The sequence below is a fragment of the Thunnus albacares genome, chromosome 12 (assembly GCF_914725855.1).
Source record: "Thunnus albacares chromosome 12, fThuAlb1.1, whole genome shotgun sequence".
NCBI lineage: Eukaryota > Metazoa > Chordata > Actinopteri > Scombriformes > Scombridae > Thunnus > Thunnus albacares.
This window is the reverse complement of record NC_058117.1, coordinates 12399148-12416805: the sequence shown is the minus strand read 5'-3', so window position 1 is coordinate 12416805 and position 17658 is coordinate 12399148. Positions and strand designations below refer to the sequence as shown.

The 17658-nt window shown below is 40.3% G+C and overlaps 2 protein-coding genes across 2 annotated transcripts; both read right to left on the bottom strand.

The window, feature by feature from the left end:
* Window positions 1–2976: 2976 nt before the first annotated feature.
* fem1a (fem-1 homolog a) lies at window positions 2977–6778 on the bottom strand. Its single transcript, XM_044368331.1, has one exon. The coding sequence runs from the start codon at window positions 6588–6590 to the stop codon at window positions 4737–4739; it is 1854 nt and encodes a 617-aa protein (XP_044224266.1). The 5' UTR covers window positions 6591–6778; the 3' UTR covers window positions 2977–4736.
* A 2475-nt stretch (window positions 6779–9253) lies between these two features.
* LOC122993988 (C2 calcium-dependent domain-containing protein 4C-like) lies at window positions 9254–12547 on the bottom strand. Its single transcript, XM_044368475.1, has 3 exons — window positions 11998–12547; window positions 10673–11448; window positions 9254–10459 (listed from the first exon to the last, which is right to left on the bottom strand). The coding sequence occupies exons 2-3, from the start codon at window positions 11417–11419 to the stop codon at window positions 9908–9910; spliced, it is 1299 nt and encodes a 432-aa protein (XP_044224410.1). The 5' UTR covers window positions 11420–11448; window positions 11998–12547; the 3' UTR covers window positions 9254–9907.
* Between the last annotated feature and the right edge of the window lie 5111 nt (window positions 12548–17658).

Genomic DNA, 17658 nt, shown 5'->3' with positions numbered 1-17658 from the left:
TAATTATAGCTGTTGGCAGCAATACAGAGTCATGGCCCCATATCAGCTCCTACAGAGCAGAACTCCCTCACTAAATTATAGCTGGACATTCTAAAATATTGTGGAGAAAACACAACTCACTGTGGGACATACTGGGAATATATTAATAATTCTGTAGGAGGTAAACAATGAATGTATAAAAGTTAACACTATACTTTTTGTTGAGGGCAAATCTATAGAGGAGTTTATAACCTTTCTGTCATTCGTTCTATGGGAGCCCAGCTCTCAGTGGCCAGTTTATTAGGTACACCTTGTTAAAACTAATGCAGTCTAATAAAGCAGACCTGTTATAAATCCTACCTTCATGAAGGTTACAACGCTCAGTTTATGCTAAGATTTTTTTTTCCACCACCTCATTTATACCAATAAGGGTAGTCTCATTAATATAAATCAGTCATATCAATCAGGTAAACTGAGTGTTTTTCCCCAAATGCATATTTACCTCAGGCAGCTTTTTTTTTTTTTTTACAGGAATGTGGATGAAAATGTTTTTGTTTTTTTTTTAAAAAAAAAAACAATAAAAATATGCTTTGGACTTTGGACTTGCTCTTAAGTCACATTATACCTGGGCAAAATCCAAGATAAATATATGGTAAAGGATGTACATACATTTTTGAAATGCTTTTGGCTGCTAGCAAGAGTCACATGGAAATGACTGCAGGAAAACTCTTCAACCAAGGACGACTGGACTGCAACAATGAAATAAATTTGTGGAGTATCTGACCTTTACCTAATATGAAAAATATGTAAAATACGAGGGAATACTGGGGAAAATTGACATGTCAACCCACTAGTTTTGCTTAAAAATATCAATAAAAATAAAATTGGGAAAAAAATATGAAAATCATAGCTAATCCATTTTGCTTTTAATCCTAAGAGATGCCACATCGACTATGACAGGCCTCTCTCTTTTTTAAGATTGGCTCTTATTTAGGTCATAAAACCAACTACCACAAGGGCAAATTCTGAGGTGTTGAAGGTTGTCATGATGCTTCAGGACTGTATGAAGGAGGATTTACTCTAACCTCTTTGCTGACCCCCATACATACAGCGCTCTGCAAACACAGATATGCAGTGGCGTCAGCAACTCTGCCTAGCTGGATCACTGTTCATCCACATACATTAGAAATGCATATTAAACCCTGCACAGTAGCTTTGTAAAATTATGCAACTCACTCTTTCTGTCGGAAAAAAAGAGAGGAAAATTAGCCAACTGCCACCACTTCTGATGGTAATGGGCAGCTACCATTTTTGAGTCTATCACATGGTTTTAGGGGAACAAAGGCGACCAGTCTTGATTGATTTTCTTTGTTGCTAGTGACATCTAGTGGGCAACTGCTAGTATGAGCTACTGCATTTACATCAGGGTGGAAGCGTTCATACAAAAGCTTCATGTCTCTCTAAATCCAGAATCAGGTAGGTCTGTATTTTTCAATAGTAAACCTCTTATATTATCAATCCCAAAAGTAAAAATCACCACTAAAAATCACCATAAAACCTTGGGACAGACAAAGACGTCTGACTGTCCCAACATCCAGGACAAAGTGTTATGGAGACATGGGCTTCCTCTATTGCTGCCCCAAAACTATGGGATTCTCCTCCACTATTGAGATTTTCAAGTGTCAACTAAAAAAAAATACTTCTACTCATTAATTTTTAACTGTTACTCACTTAATCCAGCTCAGATATTTCTCCTGAAGTCTCTGTAGGTCTGTGTTGCCACTATGGGCTCTGTATGACCATGTGCCTTTACTTGTATTATTATTTATTTATTTATTTATTTTTCTGTTGTTTTGTTTTTGTCTTCCTCTCTGTGTGCTGTGAAGCACTTTGGATCAACTGTGTTGTGAGTAAAGTGCTATATAAATAAAGTTGATTTGATTTGATTTGATAAAAACTCTTTTTATAAGTGAAGAGATGCACTTCTTGGAAGTGCACAGTTACCTTTGACCTCTTAACATAAGTCAGTTTGCAATGTCATCATTTTAGTTTATGTCTAACTATCTATGTCACCTGGCACCCTGTACAGAGAGGTCAGAGGTCAGATCATTAATAGATTGTTGTTTTATTACTGGATGCATGTTAGACCCCCATTTACCAGCTGGTGTTTCTCACCTGACCATGTCAACATGACACCTGTCATGTTTACCTTAACAGTAACAACAGCATATCATTAATTATTTTAGGTTAACCTAACGTTCCAGTATTTTCACCTTTAACATAAATGAGTTTATATTGTGTCTGTTTCCTGGTGGAATAATGCCGTCTCTGTTGTCTGTAAACTGTCTCTAGCAGTCACCTTGTGACCTGCCTGACTGTATAGCATTACAGTATTCCCATTTTCAGAGTTGAGGCTAGGGCAAAAGAACCCTAAAATTAGCAGGGTAAGAGCCCTGTCTCTACCACTGCCCCGCAGCAGTGACGTTAATTACACTCTATTTATACTTTAAGAGTGCAGGACTCCGAAAGATCAAGTTTCTGTTATGCTTTATTTCAGTGTCCTTGAGTTTATGTGAGCAGAGGAGTGGAAAGACCATGTTTGGTATAAAGAGGTGAATGAAGTGGGCACTAATTAATAAATCCCTAGACCAACTATTATAAAATATTATTCCACCAATGTAACGCTTTTTATGCATCCTAAATCATGTGTATTGCACTTTCGAAATAAGATAATTTTATGGACTTGGCTGCGTTGGTGTGGTTGTAGGGATTTTATGTGCTACTACTGCAGCTATTTCAATCCACCTAAATATGTATAATGAGGCTCTTAATCCAAATGCCGCCACTGTAAGCAACTGCATTAAAGAATGAAAGAACTAGTGACAAATCAGAGCATAAAAAGAGAGACACATTTTCTTTTTTTCTGATACTTTTAAGCCTAGTTTGCACATCAAAAACAAAACCAATATTGAGTTCACCCACACACAATCACACAGATCCTGTTGCGATACTGAATTTTATTCAGATATCTCCAACACACTTTTGTTCTTGAGTTATCATCAGTTAAACGATTCGGTAGAGAAAGAGAAAGGCAGCGACAGTTCATAGCCTGAATGTAAGTTGTCTATTTGGGATTTAGAGCCTCTCGGTGTGCATTCGACTTGGTGGTGCTTAGCACAGACAGACAAATAAAACATTCATGATAACACAAGATAAACAAAAGAGAGACTATTAAATATAAGACTAAGATGCAGGAATGGCCGGAGAGCCATCTGTTCCATTTCTGTGAACTGCATCTGAGGTTAAAGGGAAAGTTCACTCAAAAACAGATTTAACACATGATCTTGGAGTTCATTTGTGACTTCTCCCAAGGTTACAAACAAGAGAATTGGACTGATGTTGCTGTCATCACAAACATCATAGTTCTGAAACTGCTTCTTTGACAGTAAATTGAATATCTTTGTTGATGTTGACATTTCTGAGGGTAGAGATGTAGGCACGTTGTAGGTTCTAGTTTGAAACTGTTCATTCGGACATAGGCAAACATTTTAAGAAAACATTCTTAGCTCATAAATTCAGATGGAGATACCGATTCACTGTCAATGAAGCAGCCCCAGTTTAGTCTAATTATCATGTTAAAATGAGCATCTAAAATTGAAGATGTCAAATCTGTTTATGCAGTGAATCTTTGCTTGTAAAACCTTGCCTCTGATTGGAATATCACAAACTGCATAGGTTATAAACGTCTGTGTGCAGACTGGTGAGTGTTCGTCTGCTCTTTTCACTTTGCCAGAGGGAAACGACTCAGCCTCAGTCTCAAAGTCTTTCAAATGATGGCTCTGCAGGCTGTCACTTTAAGTCAATAGTTCTGCTTATAATTAGGAAGATAAGTTAGTTGCTTTTCATTTTGCCACCAGTTTACAGTCTGTAACAGAAAACAGCCTCCTGGCTGACACTTTGGCACAGTAATTTCAACACCTTCCCATATCAAAGAAAAATAGCAGATGTTACATGTGAACAAGTAGAAACAGGCAAAAATTTGCCAGCAAGCAAGATGGTGAGTTTGTTCAAACACATCTTTTCTGGATGATTTTGCTAAACAACAAGTGAACTCACTCTTCAGTTTCATGCATGTTATCCGGCTAGTTTGATCAGATGCTTTCTATCAGTAATACTAAAAACCCATCTTTCAAACAGTCCAGCCACCACCAAACACACACAAGCACCATCATATTGTAAGTCTCCTTTTCAGTGAAGGGGAAAATGCATTAAAGCCTATGTCAAGTTGAAGTTTCATCCTGCTTTAAATAGCAGTAGAGAAACCAATAGTCATTTTAAAAGTCTACATCACTTACTGTAACATTAGAATTTAGTGATAACTGACCAGATCTGAGCCAGAGATTTAAGCTCAGGTGCTGGATGATTATTGCTACGGGTTGGTCTGACACAAGAACCAAACCTTTCCCTTCTCCTTTCTATTCAGGCTTTTTCATCTTAACTTTTATTACTATTTTCTTTATGTTGTGTGTTCTATGTAATTAATACTGTAGCACTTTGAATTTCATTATGAATGAAAAGTGCGGTACAAATTAAATGTATCGTTACTTTTTATTATTAAGGTGGGATGGCAATGGTTGGGCCAGGACTAAAGCAGAAGTCAAAAGGAGACAGGTTGGTGGCCGGTCAGAGTAAGGGAAGGGGGGTCAAAAGGAAGAGTAGTAGTGCAGGGGTGCCTCATCAGGGAACAGTAGTGGAAGTCAGTGCAGCTCAATGAAAGCCTCCATCTCCTCAGAGATGAGTCCCCTGTAGGGCAGTCTGTGCTTCTCAATTGCACGCGCCGCCAGGCACTGAAGGGTGACATAGTTCAGCGGGTAGAGGGCTGGGTGTCCGCTATTCTGCTCATCTAACAGCTCGTAGGCTGTCTTCCTCTGTGCATTTGTAGCGTCAAAGTGAGCCCCGGCCTTCATAAGTAGTGCCATAATCTCTGGGCAACCATTGCTAGCAGCGATGTGGAGTGGCGTGTTGTTCTCACAGTCACGTGAATCGACGTCTGCGCCGCACTCTAGGAGCAGCGATGCCACCGCCTGGGAGGGGAAGCGGCCGACGGGGTAACGGCCCACAGACGTGGTCTCCTTGTCTACAGCCATGTGAAGAGGAGTGAAGCCGCATCGGCCTCGGGGATTAAGCTTTAGCAGGCGGTATACTGTGTGCTTCTTCTGATGCTCCTGCTCTGGGTTGCACTCCAGCTTCTCCAGGAGAAAGATGAGGTGGAGGATGATGGAGAGGGCTTTGGTGAACTGAGGAGCTTCTGGGGGGTTGTCCTTCTGCGCCACAGCTCGCTCTACTTCCCTCACGCTTTTCCCCAGCACAGTCATCAGATCGTGGAAGGTGATGCGTGTTGACAGGGTGCCTTTAGCCCGGTCTTGAAGGACAAAAGAGAAGAGCTCTGCAAAAGACAAGAAGCTGGAGGCTGTCATGGGACTGAGAGGGTCTAGATTGCTCTGCTGCATGTCTAAAGCATATTTCCACAGGCTGATGCATCGTTCAAAATTGCCTGAGTCTGCATACACAGCTCCCCTGTAGCGGATGTAATAGGAGGTGTCTGGGTGGGATGGTCCCAGGATGCGCTCGCGAACTAACAAAGCCTGCATCCTCATTTCATCAGGGTCTGTGATCAAAGCTTCCAGTTCCTCTGCAGTGTTCACCTCTTGTGCACAGCCATAGGCAGGGATAGGGGGCCCCGGTGGAGGCTTAGTCAGGGAACCGGCTTTGTCCCCTGGCTGCCTCAGCTCCATGGCCCTTCTCCAGTACCTCATCGCTCCCAGGAGATCCCGCTTTTTGTCCACAAAAGTAGCCCCAAGGAGTTCTAGTGCATCGATGCGTTCCTCTCTGGAGGTGCGAGGCTGATGGGCAAGGTATTCCACAATGTTGGTGTGCCCTGTCACACTTGCAGCTAGAAGCGGGGTCATGCCATATCCATCTCTCTCCATTCGAGCATTGCACTTTAACAGCATCTTCATGATGTCCAGACTACCTGACTCAGCACAGTCGTGGAGAGCAGTGTTTCCTTTGACACTCTTGCGGTTGACATCGGCACCACGGTCCAGGAGGAACTTGGCTATCTCCTTGTGGCCTTTGTAACAGGAGATCATGAGGCAGGTGTGGCCGTGTCTGTTGGCCACCTCCATGTCAGCTCTGTGCTCCACCAGGTAGCGGACGATCTCCAGGTGCCCGTCGAAGCAGGCAGCTCGCAGCGGCGTTGAGTTAGTTAGTGTTGCATTGTTCACTGAGGCACCGTGTTTCAGTAGCGTTTTAACCACAGGGAGGTGACCGGCTGCCGAAGCCGCCCACAGCGGCGGAGCCCCTTCGATGGTCTCTCCGTCAAAGTTGACAGACCCTCCGAGTTCAACATTTGCTTTACAATGTTCAAGGAGGTAATCTACAACCTCTAAATGTCCGTATCGAGAGGCTATCAACAGAGGGGTGCCTCCCTGTGTCTTCTCCTCGGCTAGAGCCTCCAGCTCCTCAGGAGTTTTGTTGCTCAGCAACTTCTGGATAAGTTTCAGCTTACCATCTCTGGCCGCGTTGAAAACCGCCGTCGTTATATCCATTTTACAGGCTGTGTGCTGCCGCGCTGGACACCAACCCCATAACCACTCGTTTATGGTAAAACTGGCGAGTCTGGTTTTAAATAGCAGAGAGCAGGAATCTTACTTTGGACTCGGTTTCTAGCTTACATCTTTCTGCCATTTTGAGGGTGCCGTCAAGATGGCGTTTGTGTTGTTTGACAGGTCTATGTTTACGATTTCAGTGAGGCATTATGGGTGGCGTAGTTTTGATGGAATTCCCATTCCCGGGAGATGGGCGCTTTTTACTTTTCAAAGAACAACATTTCCCATGATGCTTTTGAGCTGAATGCCCTAACAGCTGATGGGTTCGTTTGTTTTAGTTGTTCAGACCAACAAGGCGCACCGCCTCAGCTAGGTAGAGGGTGCCAGTTTGTGTCCGCAGTGGAGAACAAAGTGGTTGCAAGCTGTGGGTTCACAAACCCAATACACCCTTTGAGAGAAAACTCAATTTCGAAGGTAAATTGATTCTCATCACTGAAGACATAAATATGCTCCTGCATGTGAATACAGTCCAACAATAATGTGTGATTAATCAGAAATAAATACACAAATATGTATTTATTAAAAAACAGTTCTATTCACTGAACGTGGAGCTTTGTTACCTTAAATTGGCCTTTAAAATCACATTGTATCTATTAAAGCCTTTGAAAATTATAGTGAACACATCAATTATTATTTTATTAGACAAACTGGGGAAACAGACAAAAATAGTTGCAGGGGAAGATGAGATGCTGGAGTCCTCTTCTTTGTCTAATTGTCCCAAAACTGCAAAACAAAGGTGTTTTTTAAATGATATTTCCCCCCTGATGATAAAAGCAGACATTTGGGCTATACTGTATATTTGGTCATAGTTAAATATGGCCTTTATTTGCAAATTACCAGAAAAGTCTGTATTTGTAATGCATTATAAAGTCTGACTTTTAAAACTACCAACAAACCCTACCAACTATCATTTCAGATCATCAGTTTCAGTCTGAATTATACATGCTAAGGAAAGCTAAAATAATCACTGCAGTGAAATGACAGTCACCTCAGTCTTAGCTGTCTCAATGTTTATGTCTTCTCAATTGTTTTGGATTTCACTTATGTGCTTATGTGACACATTGAGGCCTCCTGCATTGTGAGCAAACATCCTCCATCATGTACTGCAAACAGAATCAGTAGGTAGTTAAGGCTTCTGCAGTCATGTCACATTAATAGGGTAATGAATAGCAAGGTGGCTAAACCAAAGTACATACTCCAAGATTAAAAACAGTACTATTACTACAGTCTGGTGAATACTATGAGTATGTGCAGATGAAGGGGTAAATGATAGATAGACGAAAACACATAAACTGAGCCCTGCCCACTCCGAATCAATAAGAGGAGTACAGAGAAAACAGCACAGACAGAATTCTCTCATATGAAGTAACCCAAACTATTCTGTTTTGGGTAGAAAATTTAGTTTTCGTGTGGGATCATTATCGGTAATAGTAAGACGCTGATTGAAAAAAATAAGTTTGCAGGACCTTTAAATATCAATGGAAGCAAAAAAAAAAAATGCATAAATAAATAAATAAAATAAAATAAACCTTTGCACCTTTATCTGCATTTGAGTCTGTTTTGCTTTATGGTGTACTTAAATTTAGAAATTATTAGACAAACACATTTCAATAATTTGAGCTTCACCAAGTCTATAGAAGCAAAAATGATTAATTTTTCTTGACCAGTTTTATCTCTTTGCTCTCAAGTCTGTTGGAAATTAATCTTCTTTAAGCCCACAGATGAATGAGTCCCAAATGGATGCTTGTTATGACTTAATGCAGTGCTTTATAAGTAAATGGAGCTGGCTGCAGATCACTCCAGGGTATAAGTCTGAAAGTGTTCTCAGAGTGCCTACATTTTTTAAAATTTAATGTATTTTTCTTTCCTTTTCAGGTTCATAGAATTGCCTGTTCTGTTGTATAAGAGTAGAGGGCAGGAGGCACCCAGGGCAGGTCAGCAGCTAATTAAAAGTTGCCAAAAATGGTTTTGATGCTTTAATTTTAATTATAGTTTCGGGGTTTGGTGAAGTGTCATGCTGTCGTTTCACCAGTAGAGGAGGCATAAGATCTACTCTTTCATAATGCTCTTTATTACTCAGAGGGACCATGCCTGTGTGCCTGACAAATGTATTAGTGTTTACTGTAGAGTATGTTTTGTATTTCTCATAGCCTATTACCTCAGCACACATGCATCTCCATTTAGCAACCCAAGTATGGAACATATAAATCAAGCTACGGTATAACCTCACTGTACAGATAATTATATCTAGAGCAGGAGAACGCTTGCCAACAATTGTTCCTGGAGTGCAATTCCACCTCCTGCTATCCTTAATAACTATTTGAAACTCACTGGAGGGCAGCACGAACAGGAAACGTGTTTTTAAAATTAAAGAGGGAGTTTGAATGCACACAGAGACAATATTGCATGCAGAGAACCAGGATTAAGAGCCTCACAAATGACACCCAGCCTGTGCCTGTCTCACAGGACCCAGCCTCAGACTTGTTTGGAAAAATGGAAAGCTTAGGGCAGCAAAGAAGGCTTTATAATCGTTTCCTGTCCCGAGGAATTATTAGAAGACAAAATGACTAAAACAAAGCTGCAGGGTAAAAAAAAAAAAAGAATCAGTGTGAGTTTGGCGTTTTTATTTAGAAGTTCGAAAGCATGTCACATAACAGCAGTCATATGAACATTACATCCACCAGCAATTAAAATCTAATCTGTGAAGCACACAGAGCCATTGTTAATTTCAAATACCACAGGAACGTGCAAGAACCCCACATGTAATATTACTGCATCATTACAAAAAATACAGCTCCCACTTAAACGAGATCATCACTCACTGCATCACAGCTGATATGATATTGAGCCACAGCACAATGCTCATCAGAGAAGGCAACACCTTTTTTTAACTCAATACTCAAAGAGAAATACACATACAAGGACCACAGTTCCACTGTTCACATTGCTAATTCACCGGTAAGCATGTTAATAATGGCAGCTTGTGTGACCTGGACTGACCTCTGAGAAAAGCTAGTAATGGCAACTTTATGAAGTGGGACTTTTAATTCTACAGAGGTCTTTTTTTTTTGTCTTGTTTTTTTGTCCTATTGATGTACATAACACAGTGTGCAAGATACAACTCCCTTGTCATCAGCATGCTTTCACCTGTCCGGTATTTATTAGATCTGTGAAGTGAGATGGATAGGAAGAGAAAGAAGAAAGGGCCCTCAAGATGTGGAGCTGCTTGTTTTCACCAAAGTCTTGACAAGGGCTCCCTAGAGGCCTGCGAGCAGCTCACTGAGCAGCACCTCCCTCTCTCCTAGAAGCACGTCTCTCTTCAGACTGGTTCCTTTGTTCACTACCTTTATCTTCATGGCCAGACTCTTTACTTGTGCCTGAGGTAATGCGTCAAAAAAGAAGTCCTCGTTGAATACGGGATTCCTGCTATTCTTGATGATGGTGCTTCTCTGTTTCTGCTGCTTGCCAGGATTTAGGTAGAGCGCTACGCAGCAGTTGATGCTTTTAAGGTCCGTCTGCCTCTCATAAAGGGACTCAGCTGCAAGCACACGTACCCTCAGCCTAGCTGCCTCTGGGTCATAGTGGGTGCTCAGCCTCAGTGTCCCCCCCTTGTGGAGATTGATGGTGTGCTCGCGCTGCAGGAGGTCTGACGCTGCACCCTTCATGCCACTGCTTTTACAACCACGGAAGGCGGGAGAGGGAGGGCAGCGCATGCGGCGGCGCTGCATGTTGGGGCTATTGTCAGCTGAGCTGCATTCATCAGTGGAGAGAGAACTGTGGCGTGCCAGGGAACGCTTGGCACGAGATACCTAGAGCGAGGGAGGAAAAGCAACTGGTGAACATACAGAAATAAGCCTTGTGGTTAACCAAACAAGGAAAACACTTTTGTCACAGTCACACATTGATTAATAACTTTCTAACAGCCAAGCCGTATATATATATATATATATATATATATATATATATATATATATATATGTAGAAAGAGAGAGAGAGAGACATATAGAAACAGAAGTCCTTGCCTTGGCTTGTGTCTCCTGGGTGATGGAGCGCAGGAGAGAGGCAGAGCGGGACAGGAGAGGGGAGTTAAAGGGGGATGACTCTGCTGAGGAGCAAGTGTCGCTCTCTCCACCACTGAAATAACGGTAGGGGTTGGGGTCAGCTGGGGCCAGGAGAGCTCCCCCTTGGGAGCGCCTCTGGGAGTTAGGGGAGGTAAGAGGGCTGCTGGGGTCACTGTGGAACAGGCTCTCCTTGCGTCGAGTATGGGGAGACTCCACTAGGGTGGAAAAGCCATAGGAGGTCTGGGCCTTGGGGACATACGGTAGAGACATTGCAGTCTGTGACTGGGGGTCTGCATTGGTGTTGACTTCAGCAACAGCCCTGTCCGAAGATCCGACACTTGGCTCATCAGCACTCTCTATTTGGATGATGTGACGGTTTGCTGACTTTTGGAGGTTGCGTGTGTCCCCTCCCAGGCGGGAAAAGAGGCGAGGGCTGCAGGGGTTCTTGCTGCTCCGAGCTCTGGGGCTCTGGCTGCAGATGGCATGGTCAGAGGAGGAGGGTCGCAAGGTGGAGCAGTGCTGAGGTTCTGGGGTAAGAGACTCTTCTGGTGGGCAGCAAATAAGTTTCGGGGGAATGAAGAAATCAGGGATTTTGTCTGGAGTGAGGACATTGGCATAAACAGAAACAGGGATGGCCTCCTGTGTCTGTGGCTGGGATTGTGTCCCACTGCTCTCCACAGAGCTACGGAGCTTCTCCAGTAGCCACATGCCCACTCAGATGCCTCAGCTCACAATTTCTGTTAACAGAAAAGTGATGCATGAAGAGGAGACATCACATGCAACCATAACAGACAAAACTGACTAATTATGTATATATTTTAGGTTTACTTAGTACTATTCCCCATAAGACAGAAACCTTCGACTACATTTGTGCCTTTTACAAGAAAAACACATCTAGAACTAATCAATCAGAACTAAAATGAATTAAAAGTATAGACCTTTAAGTTGCTGCAAAGAAGCATACATTTTTTCATAATTCAAACATCGAACCAGTGACTAAGCCTCTCCAAAAGGGAACTTTAATGTGCAAACATAGTGAGATTAAAAAAAACCCTTTAATTCTCCTCTAAACGATAATACACGAGCGCTTTGATGTGCATCTCGTAACAAATTCGGCGTTTTTACCACATCAATCTGCGTTTTTTCCTCCTTGAAATCACATTTATTGGAATTTTTATTGCTCAATAAAATCCTTGTTATTAGCAAAGATGCGTCAATATAACTTTTTTACATAAACAAAATCACTTTAACTACCGTCGAGTTGCACATCTAACAAATGTACCTACCTGTTGACTGTAAAACTCTTTTCCGTCGAAAAAAATGATCGTCGTCGTGCGCTTGTATGAGACCTCTCCAAGCGCTCCGTGCGTAAAAGGTATTTTCCAGTCAGCTGAAGTCAAAGTGTGATCCAAAACGCTTGCCAGCGGGAAAAGGCTGTTAGATGAGGCACCCTCGCTTTATATGATGGGGTCTCTTGACTTCTGAGCCAATGAGGAGGTTGTGTAACCTTCCCATGATTTTTACCATAAAACTATACCCCGCGCAGGGAAAAACAAAACTAATTCAGTGGCGGCTGTTTTATCACCCACAAAGTGTCGCAAATTATCTAACGCCTCATTGATTTTTTTTTTAAGAGAACGTCGCTGTGGCTTCATCTGGCATCACGTGAGATCTATTATCCTCTGTATTGTTGTCAGATAGTGCATCTCTCCCTATAATACATGGTGCACACAGACACCTTAATTGGATTTCCTGGTAGCAAACTGATGATGATGTAGAGTGACAATATGTTGTGTTAACATCCACCATCTGAACTCATTAACCAATGATAATGAAAGAGACAGCTTTTTGTCTTGTTTGCACAAGCTGTGGACAAAATAGAATAAACAAACAATGAAAAAGAAACGACAAAAAATCAGTCTCAAAGGAATCTGCAGTGAGTTCTATTAAGTTAGATCACCATTACCGTGCATCTGTTTTAAAACGTTTCTATGCTGCAGTGCATTGCTCTTCAAGGCTTTAAATCAATAACAGCTTGTACAGACTGGAACAAAGAAATAAGCTCATATCATGTCTGTCCTGAAGTCCCTGCACTTGCTTCAAATGAGTTTTTGGATAGTTTCAGAATCCTTGTGTTTGTCTGTAAATCTTTGCATGGACACACCACTGACTTTGATTTACTGCCAGATATGTCCCCATAGAGCCCCATAGAGCCCCTCAGATCCACAGATTCTGTGCTGCTTGCTGTTCCCAAAACTCAGACAAAGACCTGCGGTGATGATGCCTTCTGTAGTTTTGGACTCAAGCTCTGGAACAGTCTCCCTGTTGATTTGAGGACAACAACAACATCAAATGCGGCATTCAAACCCCTTCTGCAAACTCACTTTTTAAGATGTTATTACTGCTCTATTATAACTGTCTTTCTATTTCCCTGTGACTCTATAGGTAGATTATATTATATTTTATCATATCATATTATATATATATATATGTGTGTGTGTGTGTGTGTGTGTGTGTGTGTGTATAAAGTAGACAGTCATTATTTTTTTGAGGTTTCGAAATAACATAAGGCAACCCAAATATGCCATGCCTGCAGATCTGATCTCAAAAACTAAAAAAATTACATAATGTGTAATATCTAAAAAAAAAAATCATGATATTACACCCAAAAATATGAAACATGTCTGTGACACATTCTTAAAAACAATATTCTTGCTGCTCATTTCTGTGTTAAGTCAATGCACAATGTGGTGTAAGGACACAAAACCTGAGCAAAGTAAAAGTAATATGGACTGATGAATTGCCTTTGTTTTCTATCTGGACCAGTTTCTGTCTGTAGAAAGCCAAAGAATGTGTTCAACCCACAATGTCTTTTGCCAGGTGTTAAACATGGAGGTGGATCTGTCATGGTATGAGCAGCCATCTCGTAGGAGTCATTTGGACCAGTCAATATTCTGCAGGGTTTCAAAAATGGCCAAAGAATATGAGGCCATTTTACAAGACCATGTTACACCCGACTGGAAACACTGTTGCTTCACGATATATTCCACACTGACAACCCCCACACCTTGCTGAACATTACTAAAATTTGTATAATTTATTGTTTGTATTGTTTTACCCAACATCTATATGTTCACTAACTCTGTACATAATTACATACCAAAGGTCATGTAAGAAAAGGCAGAAATACATTATTTGCATGTATGATAGGATCATTAATACATGTGCATTGTTCTCTCTTTTTATTTATTTCCATTTTATGTTTCTTTGGTTGAAAGTGTCTTCCCCATCTTCTGTACAGCGACAAGACATCTGACCAAAGATACCTAGTACAACCACAGTCTGATGCTGTTAATTCATGAAGGGCAATAATAATAATATAAATAAATAATATCATTCCTTGTTGAAAGATTACCAGCTGGTCATTTGCTTCTTAGTTCAACAAATATAACTAACATATATTCAAAATACTGAAAAGATACCGTACCACAAAATAATAAGGAGCAGTAGACCATCTTAATTTCTTTTTCTTTCTTTCTTCATTTATTAGGGATGGCTCACATAAATTAACATCAATATGTTATTAGTGAGAAGCCCTGGTTGTATATGATATATACTGTATATTCATTGTTCATGGTTCTTTTCTATTTGCTATACAACCTAAGAAAATAGTGACAAAAATATATATTAATATCAGAGAAACCTGAAAATAGCCGTACACTGATGCCACAGCCAACCTACAGTAATTGAGTTTGAGTGTCTTATATCCAGTAAATACTCAAAAATAATTTTAGCTGTAATTGCTGCCTAAGGGGGTTCTAGAAAGAACCGAATAAAGGTTCAAAACACTTATGCAACACTTACAAGATACATTCATGCCATTTTTCTGAAAATAGAGTGTAGTCCATTAAATATTAGTGAAGAACCATTAGATAAGTACATCAGGGGTTTGATTCATCCACTGGTCTAGCCATCCATTTAGAGATTTGACCAGTCAGCTATTTTCCAATTCCATGGTGAAATGCTTATTTTGCCCTTAAACTGACCTCGTAATGTTACTGTAACAAGACTAAAAGTCTTCAGTCAGCAGCTCTGTGAAACTGCAATGCTTATTACACAGAAGTAAAATACATCTCATCTCAGAATCAACTTATCAGACTCAGGTCTACAGAGGCGCAACAGCCTCAACTGGCTCAGTTGGCACTATTATTTTCATTGCAAACCTGCAAAATTAGGGGGTAGTGGAGGAAAAAACTGTCCAGCTGAATGTGAAAACTAATTCCCAAATCATTACAGAGTGGATAGAAAAGGCACAGGAATGAATCTTTTAAAAATAATCATTACAACTTCACAATATCCCCAGGTAAGTATGCATGCATACATTTACTATGTACATGTAAACTATTAAACCATGAAAACATTAAAATAACTATAAAAAATGTGTAAGAAATATCAATATATCAAATATCAATAAAAAAATCAATGTACCTAATCTGGTTTTGTTAAAAGAACTAAAATGTGTCATATGCTAAATCCAGACCTAACTACTTTGCATCCACAGGTGAAGACTGAAGGCTTTACCCACACAGTACTGTACTACAGTTAAAGAGTAAAATGATTAAGCTACCTCACTTCAATGTCATTTGATATTGAACAAAAAACCTTGGATTCTCACTCAAAGTTCTGGCCATAGTGTTACCATACATGTGTGCTGTAGAGTACACCACCCAAAACTGACAATATGAATTCTCTTTATGGTGGCTTTTCACTGAGAAAAAAATCAAACCAATGAAAAAAACAAGGAAAAAAACAACATTGAAGTAACCAGAGATTATCATTTATTTATAATTTATTCATAGTTTGCACATCAATATATATATAGAAAGCAAAAATATGTGCCTCACAGTGAATGAATCTCACCTTCTTCTGTAATAGTGTAAATGTATAAATGTGATGATTCCAGTTTCTGATTATATTAATAATGATTATACATTTTTATGATATCATCAGAATTTTTTCATGTACTATTCTCTAAATCATTTCTCGCACACATTAACATAATAAACCGACAAATTGTGTGTATACAGACACACACTCACACATTCAAGCAAGCATGGTAATGTGACTGTGTCAGTTTTAATTGGACCAAGGCTAGTGTGCTTCTGTTTATAATGAGGCCTCTGACTGAAATTCCACATTTATCTGATTCTTCCCACACCCTCTTCAACCCGACCTACAGGATCGAACACAGCTCACTCGCTCCAATTAAGTCTCTGCAGTAGGTTATCTGCAGTACCTACAGTAACTACCTATATGGACATAACCATGCACGTCACTTCAGCTTACCATCAGCTGATCCAAATAGTCACCTGTCATGTTTGATAATTGAAAAAATGGAGGTTATTTCTGCTGCAAATGTGTCATTCTTCTCTACAGTTCCGACCAGCCAAATGTTTTATTAACTGGTTTTATGCTGCTTTACCTGTGGTATTTTATGCATACTGATGGCACTGATCTAGATAAGAAATCTTCTTAAGTTAGTTTTTAACACCTCAATAAGCAGCAGTTTGACGGCAGGTCAGTCAGTACAAACGAATGATTTGCAGCCCAACTTTATTTATAAATCCACAGTTTTATTTTAAATTCCAGTGGAAATGCCAAAGTTTTTAAAGCTACCAAGTATGTCAGGCTGACTTTTATAGGAAATGTGTATCAAATTATGCTAAAGACATCCAGAAGATTTGATGACATTTGATGGAATGGTGCAGCCACAGAAAACATTTTTGAATATTTCAGTAAACATAAAAGTAAATATATTATATTTCAGTAAACATAAAAGCTTCAATGAAGAACCAGAACTATCTATACAGATACAGATAATATGTTAGATAACGTGGAATATGGTGATTCTTGTGTTTGTCCACCTAGTGAATGTAAGTCCACCATTCACTCTCCTTTTAGCTCTGTTTTTGGTCTCTACCAACTGTTGAGGAAAATATCCGGCTCGCTAGCTGCTAAATTCTCCAATATCTTCACCAGCTCATCGCTAACTTTGTCTGTTTGCCATTTGGTGCTGAGCAGGTAGTGTATATTGGATTTTTAGAGCTGCCTGCTGCGACAGAAAATGACATTATGAGAGCAGTGAGAGAGCTAAACTTAATGAGCCAAAACTCGCTATAAAGCTCTATAAAATCAAGGGGAGCTGCAGAGTCGGGTGATAATTCTCTGTAGGTTCATCACTACGAGCCACGCTGCTGACATTACACATTGTCATTTGATACATTGTAATTATAAAAAATATTGATCATAGCTTCTTTAAAGCTACTTAAGAAGAAGCAAAAGAGAAAAACAGCATGTAAAGGGGTTTTAAGCCTACTGTTTGAAGTTTCTGTACCACATAAATAAATAAGGGTCAAGAGTCAAAGTGTCAGCCATGATGCAGGCAACTGAAATGTAGGATGTGAGGTATTTTTTTCTCCTCTGTCATACCATGAAGAAGTGGATGTGTTCCTTCTTTAAGAATGAAGAATATCAATTACCTTACCCAGGTACTTGATATTGACATTATGAATACTAGTGCAGTACCCATTCAAGACGTGCTTGTTCTTAACGATCTCTCAATACCTAGAGAGAACAGTGCCCAAACCTTAAATGCCTCTCATGCAGACTATCAGTAGACATAGGAATAGTAGAGCTTCACCCTTTGAAATTTTTCAATCCATTCTCTATGGTAGTTCTTATTACTACGGATGTAATCCCACCTCGGACCACAATGTAGGCTGCAATGGCGCAGTGGCACTGTTCGCATTTCCATTTGTTGACTCCACAGGCAGAAGAAAAAGCAGAAGCAACATTGTTTATGTGGTATTTTTTTTATACATTTCTTGAGAACCCCTCATCCAAACAACTTCACACTTGACACTGCACTTCCTTGGGTGCTCAACAAT